The 22,643-nt window shown below is 44.7% G+C and overlaps 3 protein-coding genes across 7 annotated transcripts; 1 reads left to right on the top strand and 2 right to left on the bottom strand.

Moving 5' to 3' along the window:
* The first annotated feature begins 1,446 nt into the window (after nt 1-1,446).
* On the top strand, nt 1,447-11,708 carry LOC117772057 (MAM domain-containing protein 2-like). Of its 5 annotated transcripts, none has more exons than XM_034602992.1 (15): nt 1,447-1,690; nt 1,836-1,946; nt 4,004-4,269; nt 6,121-6,205; nt 6,321-6,458; nt 6,661-6,938; nt 7,144-7,237; nt 7,585-7,731; nt 7,951-8,070; nt 8,164-8,327; nt 8,859-8,958; nt 9,547-9,714; nt 9,804-10,057; nt 11,155-11,239; nt 11,363-11,708. In XM_034602992.1, exons 1-15 carry the CDS (start codon nt 1,660-1,662, stop codon nt 11,407-11,409), a joined length of 2,088 nt encoding a protein of 695 aa, XP_034458883.1. In that variant the 5' UTR covers nt 1,447-1,659; the 3' UTR covers nt 11,410-11,708. The 5 variants fall into 5 exon arrangements, with proteins under 5 accessions (XP_034458883.1, XP_034458882.1, XP_034458886.1 ...); XM_034602991.1 differs by having other exon boundaries at nt 8,859-8,961; nt 9,550-9,714; XM_034602995.1 differs by having other exon boundaries at nt 1,448-1,690; nt 8,185-8,327; nt 9,556-9,714.
* A 236-nt stretch (nt 11,709-11,944) lies between these two features.
* slc30a5 (solute carrier family 30 member 5) lies at nt 11,945-17,616 on the bottom strand. Its single transcript, XM_034602943.1, has 16 exons — nt 17,115-17,616; nt 16,103-16,225; nt 15,902-15,968; nt 15,676-15,761; nt 15,450-15,537; nt 15,272-15,359; nt 15,079-15,155; nt 14,806-14,976; nt 14,414-14,702; nt 14,105-14,313; nt 13,802-13,959; nt 13,571-13,700; nt 13,135-13,435; nt 12,817-13,043; nt 12,337-12,465; nt 11,945-12,219 (listed from the first exon to the last, which is right to left on the bottom strand). Exons 1-16 carry the CDS (start codon nt 17,183-17,185, stop codon nt 12,049-12,051), a joined length of 2,385 nt encoding a protein of 794 aa, XP_034458834.1. The 5' UTR covers nt 17,186-17,616; the 3' UTR covers nt 11,945-12,048.
* A 620-nt stretch (nt 17,617-18,236) lies between these two features.
* On the bottom strand, nt 18,237-22,436 carry LOC117772109 (annexin A1-like). The gene is made up of 12 exons (XM_034603050.1): nt 22,345-22,436; nt 22,174-22,291; nt 21,777-21,882; nt 21,466-21,560; nt 20,916-21,029; nt 20,700-20,790; nt 20,322-20,458; nt 19,667-19,760; nt 18,870-18,965; nt 18,728-18,786; nt 18,502-18,624; nt 18,237-18,420 (listed from the first exon to the last, which is right to left on the bottom strand). Exons 2-12 carry the CDS (start codon nt 22,240-22,242, stop codon nt 18,364-18,366), a joined length of 1,041 nt encoding a protein of 346 aa, XP_034458941.1. The 5' UTR covers nt 22,243-22,291; nt 22,345-22,436; the 3' UTR covers nt 18,237-18,363.
* Between the last annotated feature and the right edge of the window lie 207 nt (nt 22,437-22,643).

Genomic DNA, 22,643 nt, shown 5'->3' with positions numbered 1-22,643 from the left:
AGCAGAGACGGAGACAGAGAGTCTGACAGATGGATCACAAATGTGGATGAGAGAGCTCCATCGGAAAAAAAAAAAAAAAAGTTACTGCAAAGTTTAATCTCCTGTTTCCAACATGGCACATTCTTTTCTCCTCTACCTCTCTAAGCCGTTCCCTTCTGCAATTTCCCTCCAGTGAGGGTGTCACCAAAAAGTCCCCGAGACCCACATTTGACTCATATTTCTGAATAATCTCTTTTATTCGTCTTTGAAGATCCTGCCTGTCTCTCAATTTCCCCCGAATGGCTCATGTGCATGGAAGATAAAACTGCTGCAGACTTAACATTAACGAATGCACAAAATGCTTGAAAGCTGTTGAAGACTAAAGCCAAGACAAATGTTTTAGACGGTTGCTAAGTGTTTTGATTCTCTGTTGGTTTGGAGAACACAGTTTGGATCATTTGTTTATTCAGGCCTGTCCTGTCACAGCAGAGCATCGGTTCATCATTTTCTCACAGTCTTAAAGTGCGATGCGATGACACAACGTACAAACAGTTGTATGTTCTTCACACTTATTGGCCAAAAGCAACTATAGTCGGAGCATTTGATGAGATTATTGAACATATTAATAAGTTAAAGACAGAAAACAGTGAGCTCAGATGTCAAAGACCAACCAAACTCCATCTTAGGAACTTGTTGTGACCACATGACAACACCCTGCTCCTTCCACCCTTTGTGTTCTTTGATGAGAACAGTGACTTTGTTGTGGTTAATTACCATAAACTTGAAGGTCCTCATTTAATCGGGACAAGGAGATGAATGAAATAAAGATGGACAACGTGGGATGAAGCTAAAAATATCTTGGTTGTGGGCGCTGCCATCTTCAACCAATCGTGAGTCAGTCTCAGCTGTTTCACCCTGTTCTTATATCATCAATTAACTAATAGAAACCAAACTTATCAGAAACTTGAACACTTGAACAAACATTAGTGTGATGAGAACGACAGAAACTGAAATATTTGAGAAGAAGGCTGGTAAACGGCCAACACACCAGATTGTCACATAATTTGTTGGCTTAAATTAATTTTTTCATTTTGTACGAGTTCACTATCTTACTTTAAATGTTTCTACCATTTAATTCTGAAAAAATACTTTTGGTTTTCAGACAAGCATCAGTCATTTCCCTCTCAGCCAGAAGAGGATGCTCCGGAAAATTATGTAAACATAAATTTGCCTTTGAGCCAAAATCGTCAGGCTGTTTTTCTCATGATGACACTTCAAGATTATCTTCTCCACTTCATTAGTTTATTTCTTTCTTAACCTTCTCCCCTTCTTTCTCTCACTCCTTCTTCCCCCACCACCTCATCACTCACCTCCTCCTCCTCCTCCTCCTCCTCCTCCTCCTCCTCCTCCTCCTCCTCTCCGTCCCCCTCCCTCTGTTATTCCCCTCCTCCCTGCACTGCCGTCCAGACGCACACTTTTCCCCGTGGAGCGTCTGCAGTGTGCTGCCAGTGTGAGAGCTGGAGAGACACTCGGGCAACACGCAGACACGACGGAGAGGAAACTTCAAAAACAAAAACTTTTTTACTGCAACTTGTTGTTTCTCCAACTTTGGATGCAAGACCTACTTCTGCTTCTTCTGGTTTCCTCCGAGAGTTGAATTATTTCCCTCAGAAAGCTGCGATGCTTCCACTGTACCTCCTGACTTTTGCTGGTGAGTTTGTTTTAATGGTGTATGAGGGCACGGTGCTGGTAATGCCAGTTGCCGTGATTCATACTTACCATTCCCTCTCTCCCTCTCTCTCTCTCTCTCTCTCTAATTGTTCCCTTTCTCTCCTTTTCCCTGTCTGCGGTCACAGCCGCCGTCCAAGCCCACAACCAACTGCTGCCAGGCTCCTGCAACTTTGAATCCAGCACCTGCGAATACACGTCAGATGCAGACTTCGCGAGCTGGAACCTGCACAAAGATGGTACTGCACTTCCACAGATCTCACACCGTGTCTTCACCCCTCGGTTTATAAACCTCTTCAGTTTAGATGTTTGTATTGTGGCTGTTACCAGTAGCAGGAACAGGTTTTTTCGCTGTGATGCTGAGTTTGGCCGTACCACCACATCTGGTGTGCATAGATTCCAGCATCTCAGTCTGCACATCTGGAGTGAGTGAAGGAACACATTTAGGCATTCTGCTTGAGCTGGTACGGCGGCTGATGCAGACGAGCGCTGAACACGCCCCAAATCTACGTAATGTCACAGTGATCAAAGAAAACAGACGCATGCAGATGAGATGCTCTTTACGATTTAATTAACGTCATAATTTAAGTGTCATAAACGTCTCCAACATTTGCTGCATCTGCACACATGTGGATTCATTGTGTGGCGGTTTAAGTCCTTGCAGCAAATATTGAGAGGGGCCTGACTGTGGGGCCCCAGCTGCAGGGCCCCCGTCACATGAGCTGGGGCCAGGTTTTAAGAGGTGGAGGTCATGTTGATGTTACAGGAAACTCTCTCAGATCTTTAACTCCACTTCAATCATACAAATCCCGTCCATAAACCTAACCACTTACATTTGAAAAGGCACGTCAGCAAGAATCGGTTCAGGTGCTGGTCAGATTCCAGAGGCCGACACCGGCCCCAAGCCGGCAGGTTGCTGCTGACACATCAGACGGACGTGATTGGGCAAGAGTCAGACTACATCTGTGCAAGTGCAGCGTCTGAACTTATTCAAGATAAACGTTCATCTGTCCAAACAAAAATGATAATTATGTTCCACCCTGTGATTAACTGTGTGTTCCTTTGCAGGGATGGTGTCAGGAGGCTTTTAGCAGAAAGACATTTGCTTTGTGCACAAACACCCTGTTAACTATGGACAGAGCTAAGCTAGCTGCTTGATGCTAGCACTGTACATAACCCACAGACGTCATACACTCATTGGCATAACCACAAACAACAAAAACAAAGTCATTATCAATTAACTCATTGGTTTTTTGTCTTATGAATCATATTAATTAGGTTCAGAAATGTGGGAAACAATCCAAAATGTCAGTTTCTATTTAATCATATATTCAAACTGCTTATTTTGTTTGAGCAACAATCATTAAAAACTAGTAGTGTTGAAAAAAAATCCTCCTGCTTGAGAAACTAATATTGATATATTAAATAAATGAGACGAACGTGAACCAATCACATCCTAATGAATTTGCCTCAGCAGGATTGAGTCGTACAGTCACTTCCTCCACTGTCCTGCTGCTCCAGTAACTCTTGTATCTGCTGCCAGACTCTGTTGTGAAGGGTTGGGGGGGGGGGTTTTCCCCACCACATTTCTCTGCTCAAACTTTTCTAAAAAACCTCCACAGCCCGTCTCGCTGTCTCTCTCTCCTCCGGGATACGTCAGCCACTTTCTCTTTTCCTGTTTCCATCCTCGTTGCCGCCGGCTCGTTAAAAAAGGTCAGGGCAGTTGGTGCGTTAATGATGTGCTCGTGCAGTTCTTGCTCATTTGTTCTCCGTCCACTTCTCTCTTGTGCTCTGTGCTGCACAGTTTGAGCTCTAACCGAAAAACAAGCCGTCTCATAAACGCTTTGTCCTCCTTCGTCAAGTTCTGCATATTGAGACAACATGTTTGCGTGTGAGGCCACGTTACGTAAATACAAACATTCATCTTGAATTGACTGGACTGAATGTGTGGAGAAATGAGCTCAGCCCTGTGTGTGTGTGTGTCAGTGAATACACATGAATACACATGTGTTCGTCAGGATGCAGCCGCCCGGAGGCAGCGAAGGCTTTCTACAGGGAAAAGTAATAAATGACAGACGAGTGAAGGGATCTCCGAGCGCCCTGCAGCACAGAACAAGCTCAGAGTCGATGTTGCTGTAAGAGCTGAGCTGGATTTCACGTTGCACCAGGTCACCAAGTAGTTTGTCTTTGGACATCCTCGTGCAAAATGTCTACTTCCGTCAAAACACACGTGCAACTCAACTTAGACTCTCTTGACATTGTGTCTCATCTAATTCCTCACACCTTCTGGTTCCAGGTCACTTTGTGGCAGTGGACACGGTGGATGGTGCAGGTGAGAAACCCCAGGGCGGGACCACAGGGGTTCTGCTGAGTCCGGCTCTGGAGCAGAGCGAGTGGAGCTGCCTGAGGCTCGTGTACCAGATCACGGGTTCTGGGAGCCTGGAGGTCCTGCAGCGCTCCGAGGGAAGGAGCTTCGACAGGCCTCTGTGGAGCAGCCAGGCCCCCTCCGACAGCTGGGTCATCTCCAGCATGGACCTGCAGAACAACACGGAGCCTTACAGGGTAAAACGCAGACGTCCAATCTGTGTTTAAAACGTTCCAGCATCAAAGATAAACACGTCTAAAGCTTCTCTAACGGTCTCTGAAGGCTGTTCAGGGTTTATTCCATCATATGAAAACATTAACATACAGACAGATGATGGAGCGAAAGAAAAGGGCCTCAACTTCTCAAAATGGAAAGGGTTCATCCTCTGAGGAGTTTGAATGTTTTTTTGGAGTGGTGTCTTTAAGAGGGCAGAAAGATTAAAAACCATTCATCATCTGGGGACAATGAACACAAGTAAGTTTTATATAAATCCAGCTTTTAGTGTTTGGGGCATCGTAGATAAAAGTTATGCATAACTATAAATCTAGTTTTATACATGATGGAGTTCAAGGACCGCTCTTAAAAACTATAGAAAATATGAGATTTAGAGCAAAATATATAGAGAAAGAGACCAAATTTTATGATGGTATGAAAATTGTCATATTACAAGAGAAAGAGTCACAACATCTCTACTAAATAATCAAATTTGACCAAAATAATAGTATTTGAAATGACGTTCTAATTTTGAAAGCCAAAAAAAATAAATTTCTTCATTAGAAAACCATCACAGATGCATGGGGGGGGGGGGGGCAATCAAGCTGAAATTAGGTCATGAGCAACGTAGCCGTCGATTCCTCTGAAGCTGCTAAATTAGATAAATTACTGTGGTGATTGCAAACATCATAATGTTGTAATAACTACAGCTGCTGATTTTCCAGCCCTGGTTCTTCAAAGCCAAACATCAGAGCTGCAGGAAACAACTTTTCCCTGCAGCTGTTTAAAGAGAAGACAGATATAGGTTGAGATTAAACACACAGGCCAATATGAAGCGTGTAACACACACACACCTCCAGGGACACACACTATCCAAACACTGTGGGACGAGTGCAGCACATGTTTATATTACGTGCAGCGGCGGAGTCGACTCTGACAGGGTCGTGACCTCGGTAATGCTCGGCCAGGCCCGTGCTGTGGGGGGGGGGGGGGGGGCCCTCCGCGCATAAACACGTTCCAGTCCAGACCAAGGTGGAAAAATGTTAATTGTATATCACAGGTTTAAATTTAGCACTAAAAGGTCGATGTTTACTTTTCTCTCCACACAAAAGCCACCAAACTATTGTTGAGTGGCCAAAATGACCTCAGTCCCGGTAAAGCATGTTTTTAAATCATCGCCACAGAAATGAAAACTGCATTAATGTGAGAATTGTTAATTATGATGGAACGTGAAGATTGAAAGCAGGAAGGAAACAGCTGGTCATCTGTTTACTTCCTCTAAAGTGATGGAATGTTTTTAATTGCGTGGATTCAACAAATCTGAATCAATATGGTCACGAAAGAGATTTATTAGACGTATGTATCTTACTGCACATTTGCTCTCGTCAAGTCTATTTCCTGTTCACTCCGTTCTACTTTTTAATAGTTAGTTCTTCTCAGGAGTTGGTGGAGACCAAAATCAAGTTAAAAGGAAGTGAATGTTGGTTAAAGTCTCCTTTGAGGTTTATAGATTTAAATATTTGCTGTTCGTTGCTTCAATGTTTGACTCGTATAATATTAATCTAATTAAGTTAAATGTGGGATTTGACCCGACCCCCCCCCCCCACACACACACACGTACGGGCCCTGACCTCATGTTATAATCAGGGTGTTTCTCTTCCTCTCTGAGTCATTTTACATTAAACCTGCTGCTCACGCGAGCTCTGAAACTAAATTGGATTTCTCTGTTTCTCATGCGTGACCTCCCTCCGACCCTCCGTACTGTAACTCACCGTCTATGATGTCACTCGCCGTGTATCCCTGGGTAACGTTACTGAGCACGTGTTGTTGATTAGGTCGTCATCGAGGGTAAACCTGGAGGGAGCCCGGGGAGCAGCGTGGCCGTCTTCGAGATCCACATCAGCCCCGGATTCTGCCTGGGTCGGTGACTTCACACACATGCACAGAGTGTGCACGGCTGGACTCAGACCATCTGGTGCCATATACAGTTACAGCGGCACGATTGTTGACGATGGTTCATGTTCTCTGCCTCCAGAGTGCGACTTCGAGGAGTCTCATCTGTGTGGATACAGTAACCAGTGGAACGCCAATGTGAACTGGTACGTGGGAGGTGGGGGGGCCCAGCTCCTCAGCAACGGCGTGCTCGACGACCACACGTTCAAAAACAGGACAGGTGAGTGACACGTGAACCACATCTGCACAAAGGTGAGTCGGAGCCCTGCAGGTTCTCATGTGGGATGGAATAATTTACCTTACTTAAACAAGATTTTCCTTTTAACCGTCTTTTTGATCATTTGAACTATTACCTTTAATATCTGGGGATTTTATGTTCTCGAAATAAAGATAATTAGTGTTCCTGACTGACTTCCTCTCAGGTCACTTGATGTACGTGGACTCCATCTACGCCAAGACCTTCAAGGAAGTGGCCAAACTGGTTTCCCCCATGACGACGGTGCCGATGTCCGGCTGCCTGAGTTTCCAGTACCAGCGGAGCACGGAGAGAGGGAACCTGTTCTCCGTCTTCACCCGCGACCGCCTGGGCCAGTACCAGGAGCTGTGGAGGCCGGAGCTAGAGGAGCAGAGCGAGTGGAGCGGGACGCTGGGCGAGTGGATCCCTGTGCAGGTGGACCTGAAGGCCCCGTACTCTGTGCAGGTCAGCGGGGTGCCACACATCAGCTGCACGTCACATAAACAGATACTAAGACTCCTGAAATGAGTAGATTCACACTTCATAACCTCCGTGGTGGACGTAGAAGTTCTGTCGTGGCTGCTGGCACCAGAAAAAACATCCTCAAATCAACATCTGTGCATTTCTGTGTGTGTGTTTATGAGCGTCTGTCTCCATACGTCCGTCTCAGGTGGTGTTTGAAGTGGCGTTTAACAGTCCAAGAGGCGGACGAGTGGCCGTTGATGACATTTCCTTTTCTTCAGAGTTCTGCAGCTCAGACACCGGTGAGCTGCTCTCACAGTCGTTCTAAACAGGATCGTTTACCACCGTTAAAACAGTCCTGTTTATCTCAGAGTTATGTCAAATTGAAGGAGGAGGACAAAGGGAGGACAGGGGGGGGAGGGATGAGGACGCACAAACAATAGATCAGATTTTACAAGAACTAAAAGACCATTGACTATAAAAGGAACAGTAGTTTGTCCTGTGGGTGGTAAAAAGAAAATCATTGGCAAAGAGGGGTCAAACAAAACGTATCATCCTCCAGCACCTTCAAATTTGAGAAAAGGCCTGAACACAATATGAAATATCATCAAGCCACAAAAGCGCTGATTCCTTCCACGTGTCTCCACAGAGCCGACCTTTGACCCCTCCATCGCCAGCTGTGACTTCGAGTCCGGGTTCTGCAGCTACACCCAGGACCAGGTGACGGGGTCGTCGTGGAGGAGAGTGTCCGTGAAGCCCAACATCTTCAGGAACGGGGACCACACCACAGGAGCAGGTGGGGGAAACAGAGAACTCATCCTGTAGTTTATAAACTGTTATCCCCACTGTTAACAGAAATGATGCAACCGGCTTTAGAACAGTGAAACCATTGAATGAAAACGGTCTCAAACAAAGAAAGCTGTGAAACTAAGATCTGCACCAGGCGTCGGTGGCGATTGGAACGTCCCCGACGAGCAGATTCCTCAAGAAAATAAACGCTGTCTCCTTCCTGCAGGATCCTTCTTGTTGGCTCACTCTCGGCTAAACCCACGCTCCGGCTACGTCAGTCGCCTGACGGGTCCGACTCTGCCCGGGAACATGAAGTACTGCCTGAGATTCTACTTCTCTCTGAGGGGTGAGCACCACCACACACTCACTGAAGGATATTAGATTTGCTTTGGGCCTGTGTGTGTGTGGCTGTGATTTATTTCACTGACTCACTGAGCAGAAATAACTCCGCCAACTGCAGGTTTCAACCAGACGGACCAGGCGCTGGCTGTTTATCTGCAGCAGAGCGGCGGCAGCCAGGAGAAGATCTGGAGCCAGGGAGAGAAGTCCCGAGGAATCTGGATCGCTGCGGACGTCACCTTCCATACGTCACAGCCCGCCAAGGTCAGAGGACGGGAAGGGGAAATACAATTCAGAGAGGATGGAGGAGAGAGTGAATGAGGAAAGGAAAGGAGGAGGGAGGAAAGGAAAGGAAAGGAAAGGAGGAGGAGGACGAAACTAAAGGAAAGGAAAGGAAAGGAAAGGAGAGGATTGAAGGAGGAAAGAAAAGGATGAGGAAACTGAAGGAAAGGAAAGGAAGCAAGGTGGATAGAAGAAAGAAAACCAATATCTCATTTAGGGACCAAAGCCTCTTCCTCACATGTCCTTCGTGATGAAGATCAACTCACTCCGATGCCAAAGCTCTCAAACCTTTTTCCCGACACTGACTTTTCTTTCTCTTTGGTTTTTAAAACACGATGAATCTCTTTCCTTCCTCAAGTGACATTTCACAGTCTCACACAAACCATGTGAGCAGGAAGCACCAACCACAACAAAGTGTCTGTGGCTCCGGGTTTCAATCAGAAAACCATTAGTGGATCGAATTCCTCCGGTTTCGGTTTCGTCTCACTTCCTGTTCCCTGCTCTGCTCTTCAGGTGGTTTTCGTCAGCACCTGCAGGAGCTTCTGGGACTGTGGCTCCGTGGCTCTGGACGACATGAGCGTGAAGCTCGGAGACTGTGAGCTGCCGGCGACAGGTAACAACTAAATCCACTCAGTAGATCTCATATCCTCCACCAAGGCCCAACAGCCCCTTTAATTCAATCAAGCTGCACCTTACTCCCTTACACATTAGAGATAGGTACAGGTGTAAAGCCCTACTTTTCAAATATGATATAGATCTGAAATTACACACTCATAGATAGCAGTCCCCTAAATGTGCCTGATTGTTATTATAAAGATCGAGGAATTATTCCCTGGAAAATGTCACAAAAAACAAGATGAGTCAGCTCGTAATGCTGAAGAAAGTGTAAAAATAAACTGTTGCTAACCAGGGCTCTATATTTAATCAGAAACTTAATAAACTTTTTTATGCTTTAAAACTTTAAATAAAAAAACTTGGATCACATTAAGATGCAAGTCTGGAAAATGCAGCCAAAAGTTACTCATAGTTAAACTCAGGGGTCTTAATAGATATTTCTAGATCTTCGTACAATTTCCTGAAAGATGCATTTCAGCTTGAAGCTTTGAGCCTCAGCAAAGACGACCCTGAATAAAACAATATAAAACATGTGTCATGCTACAGTCAGAATAAAATCCTCCTCCACTCAAATCCCTCGTCCCCCCCGCTGCAGGCACGTTGTCCTCCCCGCTGCCCGGTCACTGTGACTTCGAGGCCGGTCTGTGCGGCTACACTCAGGACAAACACACTGATGCTGCCGACTGGGAGAGGAGGAGAGGATCCACCCCCACCTCGTACACGGGGCCCAGAGGAGACCACACCGCGGGACTGGGTGAGCACCTCCTTCCCTTCAGCCTCCTTCACGTACGTCTGCATGTCCACAGCTGTGATGACACCAACCTGTTGACTTGTGATTGACAGGATACTACCTGTACCTGGAGGCCTCGCCCATGCTGTCCGGCCAGAGCGCCCGGCTGCTCTCTCGCCCCCTGAGGGGCTCCAGGGAGTCCCAGTGTCTGAGCTTCTACTACCACATGTACGGCTCCGGCATCGGCCAGCTCAGCGTCCACCTGGACAAGGGCGGCGAGGACGTGTTGCTGTGGCAACAGAGCGGCGAGCAGAGCATTGCCTGGCTGAGGGCCAGAGTGGAATATCAAAGCGACAGCCTGCATCAGGCAAGAGGAGCGAAGTCTCTCCGAGCTGTTTTATTAGGTTTTAAAGTTAAGAACCAGACGTGGCTGACTTGTGATGCAGTTCTCAATCTTTGATTTAGATTAGTCTCCACACGTCTCTTAAATGTGTTGTTGGGTTTTCTTGGACTTCAGGTGGAACCATAGCTTGACATGAGAAACTCAAGATAGAGGAGCTGATGGGTTCTTTTCATTAGGTCAACGTACAAATACACAGTGAGGTTGAAGGAGACAGAAAAACACTTTGAATAAACAGAACAGAATCTACACTGAGATAAACTGTAGTTATATTTGGTTCAGGGTGGATTTTACAGGATGAATTACAACTTTGCTGCCGTTTCGGAAAAAATGTTTGGACCAAATATTTCCTGGATGAGACGAGATAAACCCGGAGCCAAAACTATTCTAAAAGTAACAGGAAACCTTCCATGATGAAAAATTGGGCAAAGCTTCAAAATATTTGTAAAGATTTACGAATAGTTTACAAACTAGATTTCATGATGAATAACTATGAAGTTGATGTTAATCTTGTTCCACAGTTATCGGACTGCTCCATTTACTGTCTCACTTAACAGCTTCTGTACTGCAGTAAAACCTCTGCACAGGAAACACCTGTGATCTCATCCTGCAAAGAGACACAGTGACGGCAGAACTTCATCGGGTTCTCATGAGGGAGGAAGAGCGAGTGCAGGAGGAGGAATTAGAAGAATGGAACTTAGCCTCGACTGTGGGCTCAGATAAGATGCTGCCAAAACAAGAGCTGCTTCGCTTGTTAGACGGTTTGATCACAGAAAACTGTGGCAGCTTTAAAAGGAGACATATGAGCAGATTATGTCACTGAGAAGTGAGTGTGAGTTCAGACTAACAGAGGGAACCAGTCTCCACCAGCGTTAGGTCACTTTTCCCATAAACGTGCCAACAGAAAGAAGTTTTGTTGAAGCCACGGTCCTGCCACTAACAGGCCTTTGCAGAGCTTGTGTTTTCCACTGCTCTGTTCTTAAAGGAAACGAGGAGACATTAAAAACCTCTAACAGCTTCTGAAATAATCTAAACTATCACTGTTTCCCTTTGTCTCGTCCCAGCTTGTGTTTGAAGCGACCAGGGGTCCATCAGTTAGGAGCGACATCGCCATTGATGACATTATCTTGGAAGGTGGACCTTGCCCAGGTAAGAAAAAAACTATTTACTCAACCTGTTCCTCAGGATTAAACATCCTAGAAAGAAAGAAAATGAACCAATGTTTATTTCAAGATAAACATCAGCTTCCTTGCTTTTTTTATTTCCCTGCAGAAATGGAGATTCAAGCCACCGTGGGAACCTCCAACGAGATCGAGTAGAAACCCGCTCTGTCGGATGCATGAACCCTGGTATTACATATTGTTTTTGCACATTACAGACAACTTAACGTGTTGTCCACCCCCGGGAAACATGTCAGTCAGAACCTGTAGGAATAAATTTGGGTGAAACTCATCATTGTAGTTCTGTTTTCATGGAGCCAAACATATCAGTTGTGTCATAGTCGGCATTTCTCTCTGCACCGTAGCAACAGAGAGTTTGTTAAACTGTGTTTGTCTTCACATTTATATGCATTAGATTAATGCTCAGCGCTCAAATAAAGTGAGACGGTTCTTCCACATGACTTTTGTTCTTGTCTTTTCATCGGTAACAGCAGAGTTCAAGACACAGTTTCAATACCCTCTGCTGGTTATTTGAGAGAATGCAGGTTTCAGGCGCCTCAGCATTGGCATAAAATAAAAAGAGGGTTTTGAGAAGCCACCGTGACCTTTGACCTTTGGTGTGGTGAAAAAACACAAATCCAAATAAAAAATGAATGTTTAAGCAGCTGCACACAAACAAACACATGACAATCAATGATAAAACCAATATATTCAGATTTATTCAAACCACATACTTACACTGTACATTTCAGAGGAAAAGGAATCACTAAAAGTTTCATTTGGTCCCGTGTACGGACGTCACATGATGCACGTCCCGTCTTGCAGGTATTTCATGGACTCCATCTGCTGCGTCATGGCCAGAACTTCGTGAAATCCGGTGCTGAGTCCGGACATGTGCTGAAAGTACGCCTCCTTCTCCACCTGCACCGACAGGTTATTCACTCCGGCGTCTTTCAGAATGGCCGTCACCTGTGAACGAGGGGAAACAAACGGAGGAATCAGAACCGTCCTCTCGGTTCTAATGTTGAGGTAACGTGCAGGAAAGGTCTTATTGTGAGACGGTAAAAAGTAAGAACAGGAAGCGACCTGCTGCACGATTCTCTGCTCGACCACATCGGCCATGATCTGGAGGTGGATGGTTCCTGCGACGACGTTGGCCGAGTGTCTCCAGAAATGAGCGTCTCTGTACGACAGAACTCCTTCGATCTTCTCCAGCTGGAAAAACACAGGGAAATAAACATCAGGACATTTAAATATCAATAAGTACCCGTGGCATAAAACATCATGTTTCTACTATGCATCATTTTTAACACGTTACATATTCGTATGTTATATAATCATATTATGTTTGGGATACTGTGTCAATGCTCAAAAAATGTATGGATTTTTAATTATTTTAAGACAGGGCTTGTTAAACCCCTGACAGCTAGATGGACGTATTCTTTAAATTATATTTGTGGTAATCCTTCAAAAACATTCCACTGATTTCAAAATCAACATCACTTCACACTAAATGTGACGAAGAGACGTAGAGTAACATTGTTCTCACTGTGTGTGACCTCTCACCTTCTCCAGCGCAATGTTCAGGTCCTTCTCGTTCTCCGGGGGAGAGCGTAAAAGAAGAACCTCGCAGGCGTCCTTGATCAGAGGGATGACGCTGAGGAAAATGAGCGTGGCGATGAAGAGTGAACAAATGGGGTCGGCGATCAACCAGCCGAACTGGCGGATGAGGATGGTGGAGATGATCACACCAACGCTGCCCAGAGTGTCAGCGAGGACGTGAAGGTAAACTCCTGGAATCAAATAAAAAAGAAAAGAGAACTATGAGAACTAAAATCTGGCAACGCTTCCTTTCTTTTGGGTTTGTTTCTGTGGAACACACACCTCTCATGTTGGCGTTCATGCCTCCGCCGCCGCCGCCTCCGCCCCCCGAGCCATGGGAGTTCCCATGTCCGCCATGGCCGTGTCCACTGTGCCCTCCGTGGGAGTGGCCGTGACCTCCGTGGGAGTGGCCGTGACCTCCGTGGGAGTGGCCGTGACTTCCATGGCTGTGCTCGCTGTGGGAGTGGCCATGGTGCGAGTTGCCGTGGTCATTCGATGAGCAGGTTTTGCCGCCGTGGCTGTGAGCGTGACTGAACGCGCAGATACCCACCAGGTTGACCAGTAGCCCCCCGACTGACACCGGCTACAGGACACAGGAAAACCAGAAAACATTCAAACAAATAGTAATGTCAAATTCGTTTAAACTTGGTTTTTGGAAAAGGTGAGAGTCCTACACGAGGAACCAAGTGTACATTCGGTCACAAGCCGTTTTACTCACCGTCAGCATGTCTGTGTTGATATTGGGAGGATCCAACAAACGACTGACTGACTCCATGAACACAAAGAAAGCGATGACCATCAGGAACAGGCCGTTGATGAATCCAGAAAGTATTTCAACACGACCATACCTGCAGGACATTTTCAAACAAAACAGCAGAATCTTAAATACTTAAAATGATTCCAACATGTCCAATCGAAGCCGTTTCACATGTTCTTAATGGACTTTTACCCGTAAGAGAAAATCCTGGTGGCTTTCCAGCGAGTCATGAGGGCAGCAAACAGACCCAGGACCAGAGCGGAGCAGTCGAACAGCATGTGGAAGCCGTCAGAGATCAGCCCCAGACTGTTGGTCCAAACACCATAAAACAGCTCCACAAAGGTAAAAGCCTGAAATGCACAGAGCAATATATCTCAGATAATAACATCAGAGTAAAACGAGTCTAATCCAAACTTTCCAAGTCAAAAGAGAGCGATCTAAACATTTCTCTACACGACAGGGTTCAGTTGTGAGTGTTTGTGACGCTGCACGTACCAGGTTGAGACAGAGGAAGTAGAAGATCTGTCTGGAGTCGTATTCCTCCAGGATCTGTTTCAGTGAGTCTTTGATGAACCGTGGGAGGGACTGCGACGTGTGCTGCAGGGCGTCGCCCATGAAGTTGTACAGAGGGGTCCCTTCAGGCGAGTAACCCACCAGGGTGCCCCTCTGACCTTTCTTTGAAGGAGACGAGAGAATGCTGGTCGCTGTGGAGAGAGATGATGGCGGAGGAGAGAAAGTGAGAAGAAATCCAGGCTGATGTCTGCAGCTATAGAACACAGAAGATGCCGATTCCCTTCTACTTACACATGATGAAGAAGATGGCGCTGACCAACACTCCCCCGGAGAGCACGTGCTCCGTGCTGACCTGCTGCGGCGGTTTGCTCATGGAGCGCAGCTGGTCCGTCAGTGGGTGGGTCCAGAAGTTGGCGAGCAGCAGGGCGCTGAGGAAGAGGGCGATGGTGCCGTAGCGGGCACATCTGGGCGTCTCCATCTTCGCGCTGCAGACGGCCTCGACGTAGAACTCCAGGGTCATCACAGAGAAGATGATCATCCCGAAAGGAAGGATGAGGGACGACCACGAATCTACTTTACTCTGGAGTTGGGACAGAGTGAAAACACAGGAGAAAATTAATCACAATTTAAAAAGGGGATTAAGGACATTGGGATTTTGTCACATTTTTTGTCTTTGCACATACTTCTGTGGTCACTGAGAGCACGATGACCCAGGGCAGCAGAACCATGGCAGAAACCAGGTTGTCGAGGGCGTAGAGGCGTTTGGCTCCACCTAATTCCACTGATAACTTCCTGGAGAATGTGTGAAAGCCCACCTTCAGACACAGGGAGGCCACCAGCAGCACAACTCCTCCCTGACAGGATGAACGGACACAATTAACACAAAATAAAACTAATGTAGGATGTAGTGAAATTTAATTTCCCTCATTTTCATGTGTGGAGTGAGCCTCGCTTACTTTGTGATCTGCAACCCCTAAAAACGCGATGGCGGTGTAGAGGAAATGAGTGAGCGCGCTGTCGTGATGTCCCTCAGCTGTAAGAAAACGAGTCAAGGTAAACTCAACACAATCAGTGACGTGCACAACACAATCCAAGCAGGTCGATAAACAGTGAAAACACATGTTGCCGTTTACGAGGCGCAAAGGATACGGTGCTCAGCCATCTTTGCCATGAGATCATCGTTGTCAAAGAGGAAGAGGCAGATCACTGCGATGATGAAGAGGGCAGCACCTCTGGTCTGTGCAGAGTAAAGGACATGAATATAAGGTAAGAAGATATACCCGGGAGGGACGTACAGTCAGGGATCATAGCTTCTGTGTCCTCCTACCTTAGAGGGTCCCCCCCCCGAGCTGGTGAACAGGACGGCCAGAAGAGCAATGACCACCACGTCACTATGCTCAAAAAGCAACAGCGCCCTGTGGAAGCCAGGATTGAATTATTAACACTGTCTGCACAAACACTCAGTAAACACACAGACAGTTAAATGAACTGACTGTGCTCACACCTACAGAGTTGATGTCTTAGACAAGTTTATGTTATAAAGAATAATTCACCTGAGAGGTCCACAGAGAGTCAGACCAAAGAATCCCAGCAGAGAGACGACACAGCTGAAAACAGCATGTTTCAGTAACTTTATCCACTAGAAAGAGAAACGTCCACAGAGGCATTAATACAAAGGATCAGGTTTAACATGTATTAAAACACTACCGACTACACATGTATGTCCTGGTTATGTTGCATGATGGAGAATCAGTGGATAGAAGTTGAAATCCAACACACCTGTCTTTTGGAGATGACTTTACCAGAGGAGAAAGGCTTTTGAAAGAAAAGCAGAATAACAGCGCTCCTGTAAAAGAGAAAACTCAGCATCTTGTTATCATCTTAGAAAAATACAGAGAAATACTACATAGTACTATAAGTACGAGTTCAAAACAATCCTTGAAATTAAAAGAGACAAGTAATAAGCTCAGGATTACTCACCCTAGTTTCAGTATGAAGATGAACTGGACGATGTGAACAACTTTAAGGATATCGTACGATTCAAAGATCCCAAGAGCCTTGAGGACCTTGGAGACGACCAGTAGAACAATGTACCTGGTTAACCTGAGGAGGAAATCATATAGAAGAGGATGTATTAGGATATATTCATCTACAGTCCCCTATACCCTAATTATTAAATATAAAAAATATTACGATGAATTATAACAGTTGTAATTGATTGTAAATAAAACCTATATTTTCACAATAGTTAGTGTGTAATGTCATCAAGACCTCCGGAGAGTTTTGTGGTTGGTTTGCTGAGGTGTCGTTTATCTGCAGTAATTCCACAGTGTTGTGGAACAGCAGTGATCAGTGCTCGATGAAGAACATGCAAAACATCAATGATTGTGTGTGTGTGTGTGTGTGTGTGTGTGTGTGTGTGTGTGTGTGTGTGTTCAAAGATAAGATAAAATAAGATAAAATAATCTTTAAAATGTATTGGTTCCACAATGGGGGGAATTTTCAGCAAGAAGTTATAATAAGTAACTGCAATACTTGGGGTAAGAATACTTGGGTGTATGAATACTCGGGCGTATGAATACTCGGGTGTAACAATACTCGGGTGTAACAATACTCGGGTGTAAGAATACTCAGATGTAAGAATAGTCAGGTGTAGGAATACTCAGATGTAAGAGTACTCAGGTGTAAGAATACTCAGGTGTAAGAATACTACAATGTAAGAATACTCGGGTGTAAGAATACTCGGGTGTAAGAATACTTAGGTGTAAGAATATTTAGGTGTAAGAATACTTAGGTGTAAGAATACTTAGAATACTCAGGTGTAAGAGTACTCGGGTGTAAGAGTACTCAGGTGTAAGAATACTCAGGTGTAAGAGTACTCAGGTTTAAGAGTACTTGCCACACCATTCATCGGACCTGTCTTGACTTCACACCACATGATGATATAACTCTATAATAAACACTAACATGATGAGATCAAACTGAGACCCACCTGGAGTTGGGCACCTCGACCATCCCCAGCTTCCCCCCCGAGAGCACGTTGCTGCTGTATTTATCTTCCATGTTCGAGCCTCCAGCCTCGACCTGCACTGAACTGTCTCTGTCTCCGTTAGCTGATCATCTCCGCGGCCCGGAAGCTGAACGTGAACCCGGTTACAGCCGGAGAACAGACCCGTGCTCCCCCGGGCTGTCACGCATCCTCCAGTCTGAACCGAGTCTGTTTGAACGACGTGTAAACACACAGAGAGCAGCAGCTAGCCGGTTAGCCTGCTAGCTAAACCCTCTGGGAAGCTAGTTCGGCTTTTTATCCAGAGTTTCCCGCTACGTCACGTCCGCTGTGAGAACGTCAAATAAACACAAGCGTAAAAAACGATGAATTTTTTTATATAAAAGTCTGATTTGACGATAATAAGCGACGAAGAGCGGAAAGTAGAAAGAAAACAAGAAGCTCCACAGCACTTCCGGGACACGTCACGTCAGTGCGTCGCTCATGCGCAGTACAGGCTCTGCGCAGAACCGGAAGTTGACTGATGGTTTCTTCTTCTTTTTATTTATTTATTTTAATTGAAAACTTGAAAATATCAAGACATTGAAGTCATAACAAATAAAAACAAATAACAAGGCACATTATGTAAGAATTAGATTATATCAAATAATAATAGTAAAAAATATAAAATAAAATGAATATTAAAATCATCTTTTTGTTCCACTTGAATTCATCATGATCCCTGAGAAGAGATTTAAAAATAAAAACATATGATAAAAACAATAATAGCAGATAATTCCCCTCAAATGCATTAAAAGAAAAGTAACGAGCCTGTTTTGAAAATGTAAGGAGTCAAAAGTACAGATGTTTGTGTTAAAATGTTTAGGAGTAAAAGTTAGAGATTGTCAGAAAAACAAATACTCATTTAAAGAATAGATACCTGAAAAATCTACTTAAGAACTGTGACAATGTATTTTTTACTTCGTTACTCGTGTTTTCTGCTTCTTTTCAATCAATTCACCATAAACATTTTAAAACCTGTCACCACAATTTAATCCTTAAAGAAAAGAAAACATGTTATTGATATTATAAATGTGTTTTATTTGTCAGAAAGATAACACACGACAGTTATATTTATTTTGATTTATTTTGATCAACTCAAAAAGACAAATTTGTCAATGACATTTATTCGTCTTCGGACATTTCTTTCGCCTCCCGAGGACACGACAGCCTTGGTCTCCAGAGCAGATCCAGTTCAGTGAGGTCCACACAGGCCCAGCAGAACCTTCTGGTAATGTCCCTTTGTGTCATTCTGTAAAACAGACAAAGTGTGGTGAGCTGAAACACACGGAAAATTACCTTTCTTTACTTTAATTAGTTTATATCTTCCTACCAGTATATGCTCCTGAAGGCTGGTGTCGAACATGGCCCTGTATTCCTCCACAATCTTCTTCAGGTCGATCTCGGAGCGACTGACCAGCACCCGGATCAGCGTGTCCTCACATGTGCCGTGGCCCTGAGACGACAGAGCAGAACCTCCACATGTGAACACGCTTACTACACATGTATGTTGGTCATGACATATGATGAGTGGGTGAAGCAGAGGGGTTCATACACACCTCCATGGCCTTGTGGAGCTTCTCAGCGAAGAACGCAGATTTGTTCCAGGCTATTTTCACTGAACGACAGAGACACAAATATGAAAACATGCAGTGATCAGACACACACGATTCCAGTGACACATGATGGCGTCGTTCTTACCGATGTCAACGAGACAGTCCTCGATGTCTCCTTTCAGCTCCATGAACAAGGCCTTGGGGAGCGAGAGGTCACTGACGGAGGCGTACTCCTCGAACGCTGACGGGTAAACACACAAACAACATGTATTTATGTGTAAATGCTGCAGATGTGAGGCAGAAACCAGACGTGTCTCCAAACAAGTGGTTTAAAAACAGTCTTCAGCTGATTTGAAGGGATCTTTAGACGTCTCAAATGCAAAAGACGACCAACAACAGATTTACAGTTAGAAGGTGGTTGTTGTTGAAATTGTTGAAGAGCAACAACAACAACAACAACAGGTCTAAACAGAGGAGAAGATGTGAAGCTGTGTTCTGGACATCCAGCTCATTGCCTTGATTCATATACTTTTATGTTTTTAAATATGATTTTAAAATCAATACAACTCAAAATATGATATATTTTTCAACTTGAAATATTATTGAAATCTTCCTTTAAATAAGCAAACCACAGACTCACTGGAGGAAAAAAAGTTTAACTCATAATAATTTAAACTAGAACGTCTCTCAGGGGACATGCGCTCTGAGTTCTCCTTACGCTGCTGGGTGTGTTCCACCTGAGACGTGGAGGAGTGTGGTTCCACCAGTTTGTCCAGATGTGTGTGTGTGTGTGTGTGTGTGTGTGTGTGTGTGTGTGTGTGTGTGTGTGTGTGTGTGTGTGTGTGTGTGTGTGTGTATATTCTCTTTCAAATGACAGTTTTAAATGTCTCAGCCTTTGAGGCGTGAAACCAGCTGAAGCGTTCACAGGTTTCAAACACTCACTCTTGGAGAGCTGCGGCCCGTTCCTCGAGGTCAGGATGTTGATGAAGGTCGACACGTTGATTCCTTTGGTGTTTTCACCGGCCTCAAACAGCGTCTGCAGAGAGAAACAGTCACAGTCAACCTGCTGATACTTTTACATCAGGGGATAAGTCTAGTGCCATAGTTCTTAACCACCGGATGAAAAATTCCTTCATCACCACAAACACACACACACACACACACTTCAGGTTTATTTAAAGCCACTTCCACATTTGTATGATTTCATTTTAAAATTAAAATGATCTCTATCCAGACGAGGGTTTCAGCTCTGCACTAGAAACAATCTCCTGAAAAGACATATGACCATTTACATTCACTGGTCATGCATGTGCCGGAGTAAACAGGAAGCCAGCGGTTTGCACTTGGTTGTTTACTTACAGTAAATATAACAAACGAGGAAAATAAGGTTTTGCATTCACCAACTGGAACAGGAAGCGAACACAGGTTTCAGAACCTATTTTTTGTTTAAATATGTGTTTTTATCTTCAGTAGGAACCAATGAGCTACAGACAGAACAGACACGTCAGAGAGCACTTGTGTTTTTTGTCTTTTCAGGGGATTTGTTGACCACAGAAACAAAAGAACAACATCGGTCAGTAGATTTTCCTGACTTCACCTCTGCGTCCTCTTTGGCCAGCCCCATGTTGATTTCATTACTCTCGTCTTTGTTTGCTCTCAACATGGCCAGAAGAGCCTCGGTGAGGTCGCCTCGGGTCTCTTTCTCGATGACCTCTTCCAGCTCCTGTCCGTACTCTGAGGGAACAGCAGCGTTTCAGCACAAACAACAACAAACTCTGCAGGGAAATAATGACACAACCACAACTACAGTGGCTGTTTGCAGTATCAACAACCAGGTGATTACAGTGCAGCACAGTCTGGGAATTCAGTCTTATTACACTGCCCCACTGGAGACACTGACGTCTGAGTGTCAGCAACATGTTAGATAATATGTGAAAACCTTTCAGGACCAACTGCACTGAAACAAACACCAAACCTTGTTTAAAAAACGTCTTGAGCTCTCGAATCTCTTCGTTCGACCTCGTCGCCAGAACCTCCACCAGGACGTCCTCATCTGTCCCGAAGCCCTGAGGGAAGCCAGAAGGAGGAGAGGAAATTTTAAAAAAGCAATTTGAGGGAGAAGAAATCGCTGCACGTACGACAGAAAGGTTTAAAGACATCTAGAAATATTCTCCTTCCCCCTGATCTTTACCTTTGTGGCCTTCCTGACCAGGTAGGCGTCAAACTGAGCCGGCGTCATGAGCAGAGCCAGAGAGACGTCCTCCAAATCTGAGCGAAGAGCCGACTTCAGATCTTTATCCAGCTTCTGCAACGCGACAGATGAAGACACGAGGGGACGACTGATCAGTAAAATGTGAGTAAAGCTGAACTGTGGATCAGTTAAAAAGACTAAGAAGTCATTAAAAACCAGTGTTTATCTCCAATTTTCAGCCAGGAAACTTTTAAATGATCAAGAATGAGGAACATTCAGTCTGTAGCAAACAAACTAATGTTGTAGTTGAAGCATATTTAACTGTTTTATTATTTATGAATTTAAATATTCATTTATAAGAGGAAGACCTTTTCTTATCTCCCTCAAAAATAATACAGTCATGCTTGAAATTTTAATAAAAATAATATTGTGAAAGAATAATGGAACTTTTTGATGTTTGAGTTGCAAATCTGTAAATGCAAATCACGTGACACAGCGACGTCAGAGTTTTAGTTTCTTGTGTCTCAGTATAATGAATTAAATGTCTCACATTCCCAGTGGACGCTTCATAAACGGTCTTGATCTTCTGCCTCTGCTCATTGTTTCTTCTCACCAGGACGGCGATGATCACGTCCTCGTCCACTCCTGCAACGGACACATGTATTTGTATGGTTCATTATCACACACAGAGGACATTCAGTTTGCTTTACAGGCATATAAGAAGCATAAAAGTACAGAAACAGAACTTTAAAAACACATTTTTAAAAAGTAAACCAACAGATCATGTCTAATTAAAACGCAGGATAAAATGAAGACACAGGAAAATAGATCAGTTTTTAAATTAAACGACCACACACCCACCTTTACTCTCAATGGCACTGTTGAGGACTGAGGCGTCGCTGCTGGCGCTGAAGTTGGGATGGGGGGTGACTGTCCCATAATACTTAGGCTTGGGTTTGCCCTTCACCTAAAACCACAGGCAGACACGGCGCAGAGCAACATTCAGCTGCGAACCATCAGGAATTCAGAAATTATGTTCATGCCAGTTTCATCACAAGTCAGAGACAGTGACAAGAAAGATGGAGGAGAAGGGAGGAGGAGGTGTCAGATAATCAAAAGCTATTAAATCTATAAGAAATCCAAATACTCAAGCACTGAGGAGAATCATTAAAAAATGAAATGGATCTAAAACTGGAACTACACAGTGTTCAGTAAACCACCGGGCATGTCCTTGTTCCTACAGGTGATATCTACTCACTGTGACGGTGTCATTGTCAGGGTGTCTTTTACGGATGATATCTTTGAAGAATTTCTTGAAGACCGCCATCTTTACTCAACTGGAAGGGTTTAAAAAAAACAAAGATCATGAAAAAGACAAACAGGAGGTTTACGGTGATTTAAAACAGTCGTATTTAAAAATCCAGAAAACCTCACCCTGCTGCTGGGGACCTGTCCTCACAGATCACTTTTCAACTCACTCTGCAGCGTCTCCGCCCAATTCTCAGGCCGGTGGATTTTGCACCTGCAGACGTGAAGCAGCCAATCGTCTGCCTCCTCTCCGAGGCAACATTCCTGCAGGTTGACGGTCGGAGGCTTGGACACAACTGACTGGTTGGGTGACATGTGATTCACCCTGGAGCCAAACAACTTATTATTCTCGCAGAAACACAGCAAACAGTGTCAGTTGAGGTAAAAGGGCGACTGTGGCGACTCATGATTTAAAAGCTC

Source organism: Hippoglossus hippoglossus, chromosome 12 (genome assembly GCF_009819705.1).
Source record: "Hippoglossus hippoglossus isolate fHipHip1 chromosome 12, fHipHip1.pri, whole genome shotgun sequence".
In the NCBI taxonomy this organism is placed as follows: Eukaryota; Metazoa; Chordata; class Actinopteri; order Pleuronectiformes; family Pleuronectidae; genus Hippoglossus; species Hippoglossus hippoglossus.
Note: the sequence above shows the minus strand (reverse complement) of the source record. Positions and strands in the feature narration are given on the sequence as shown.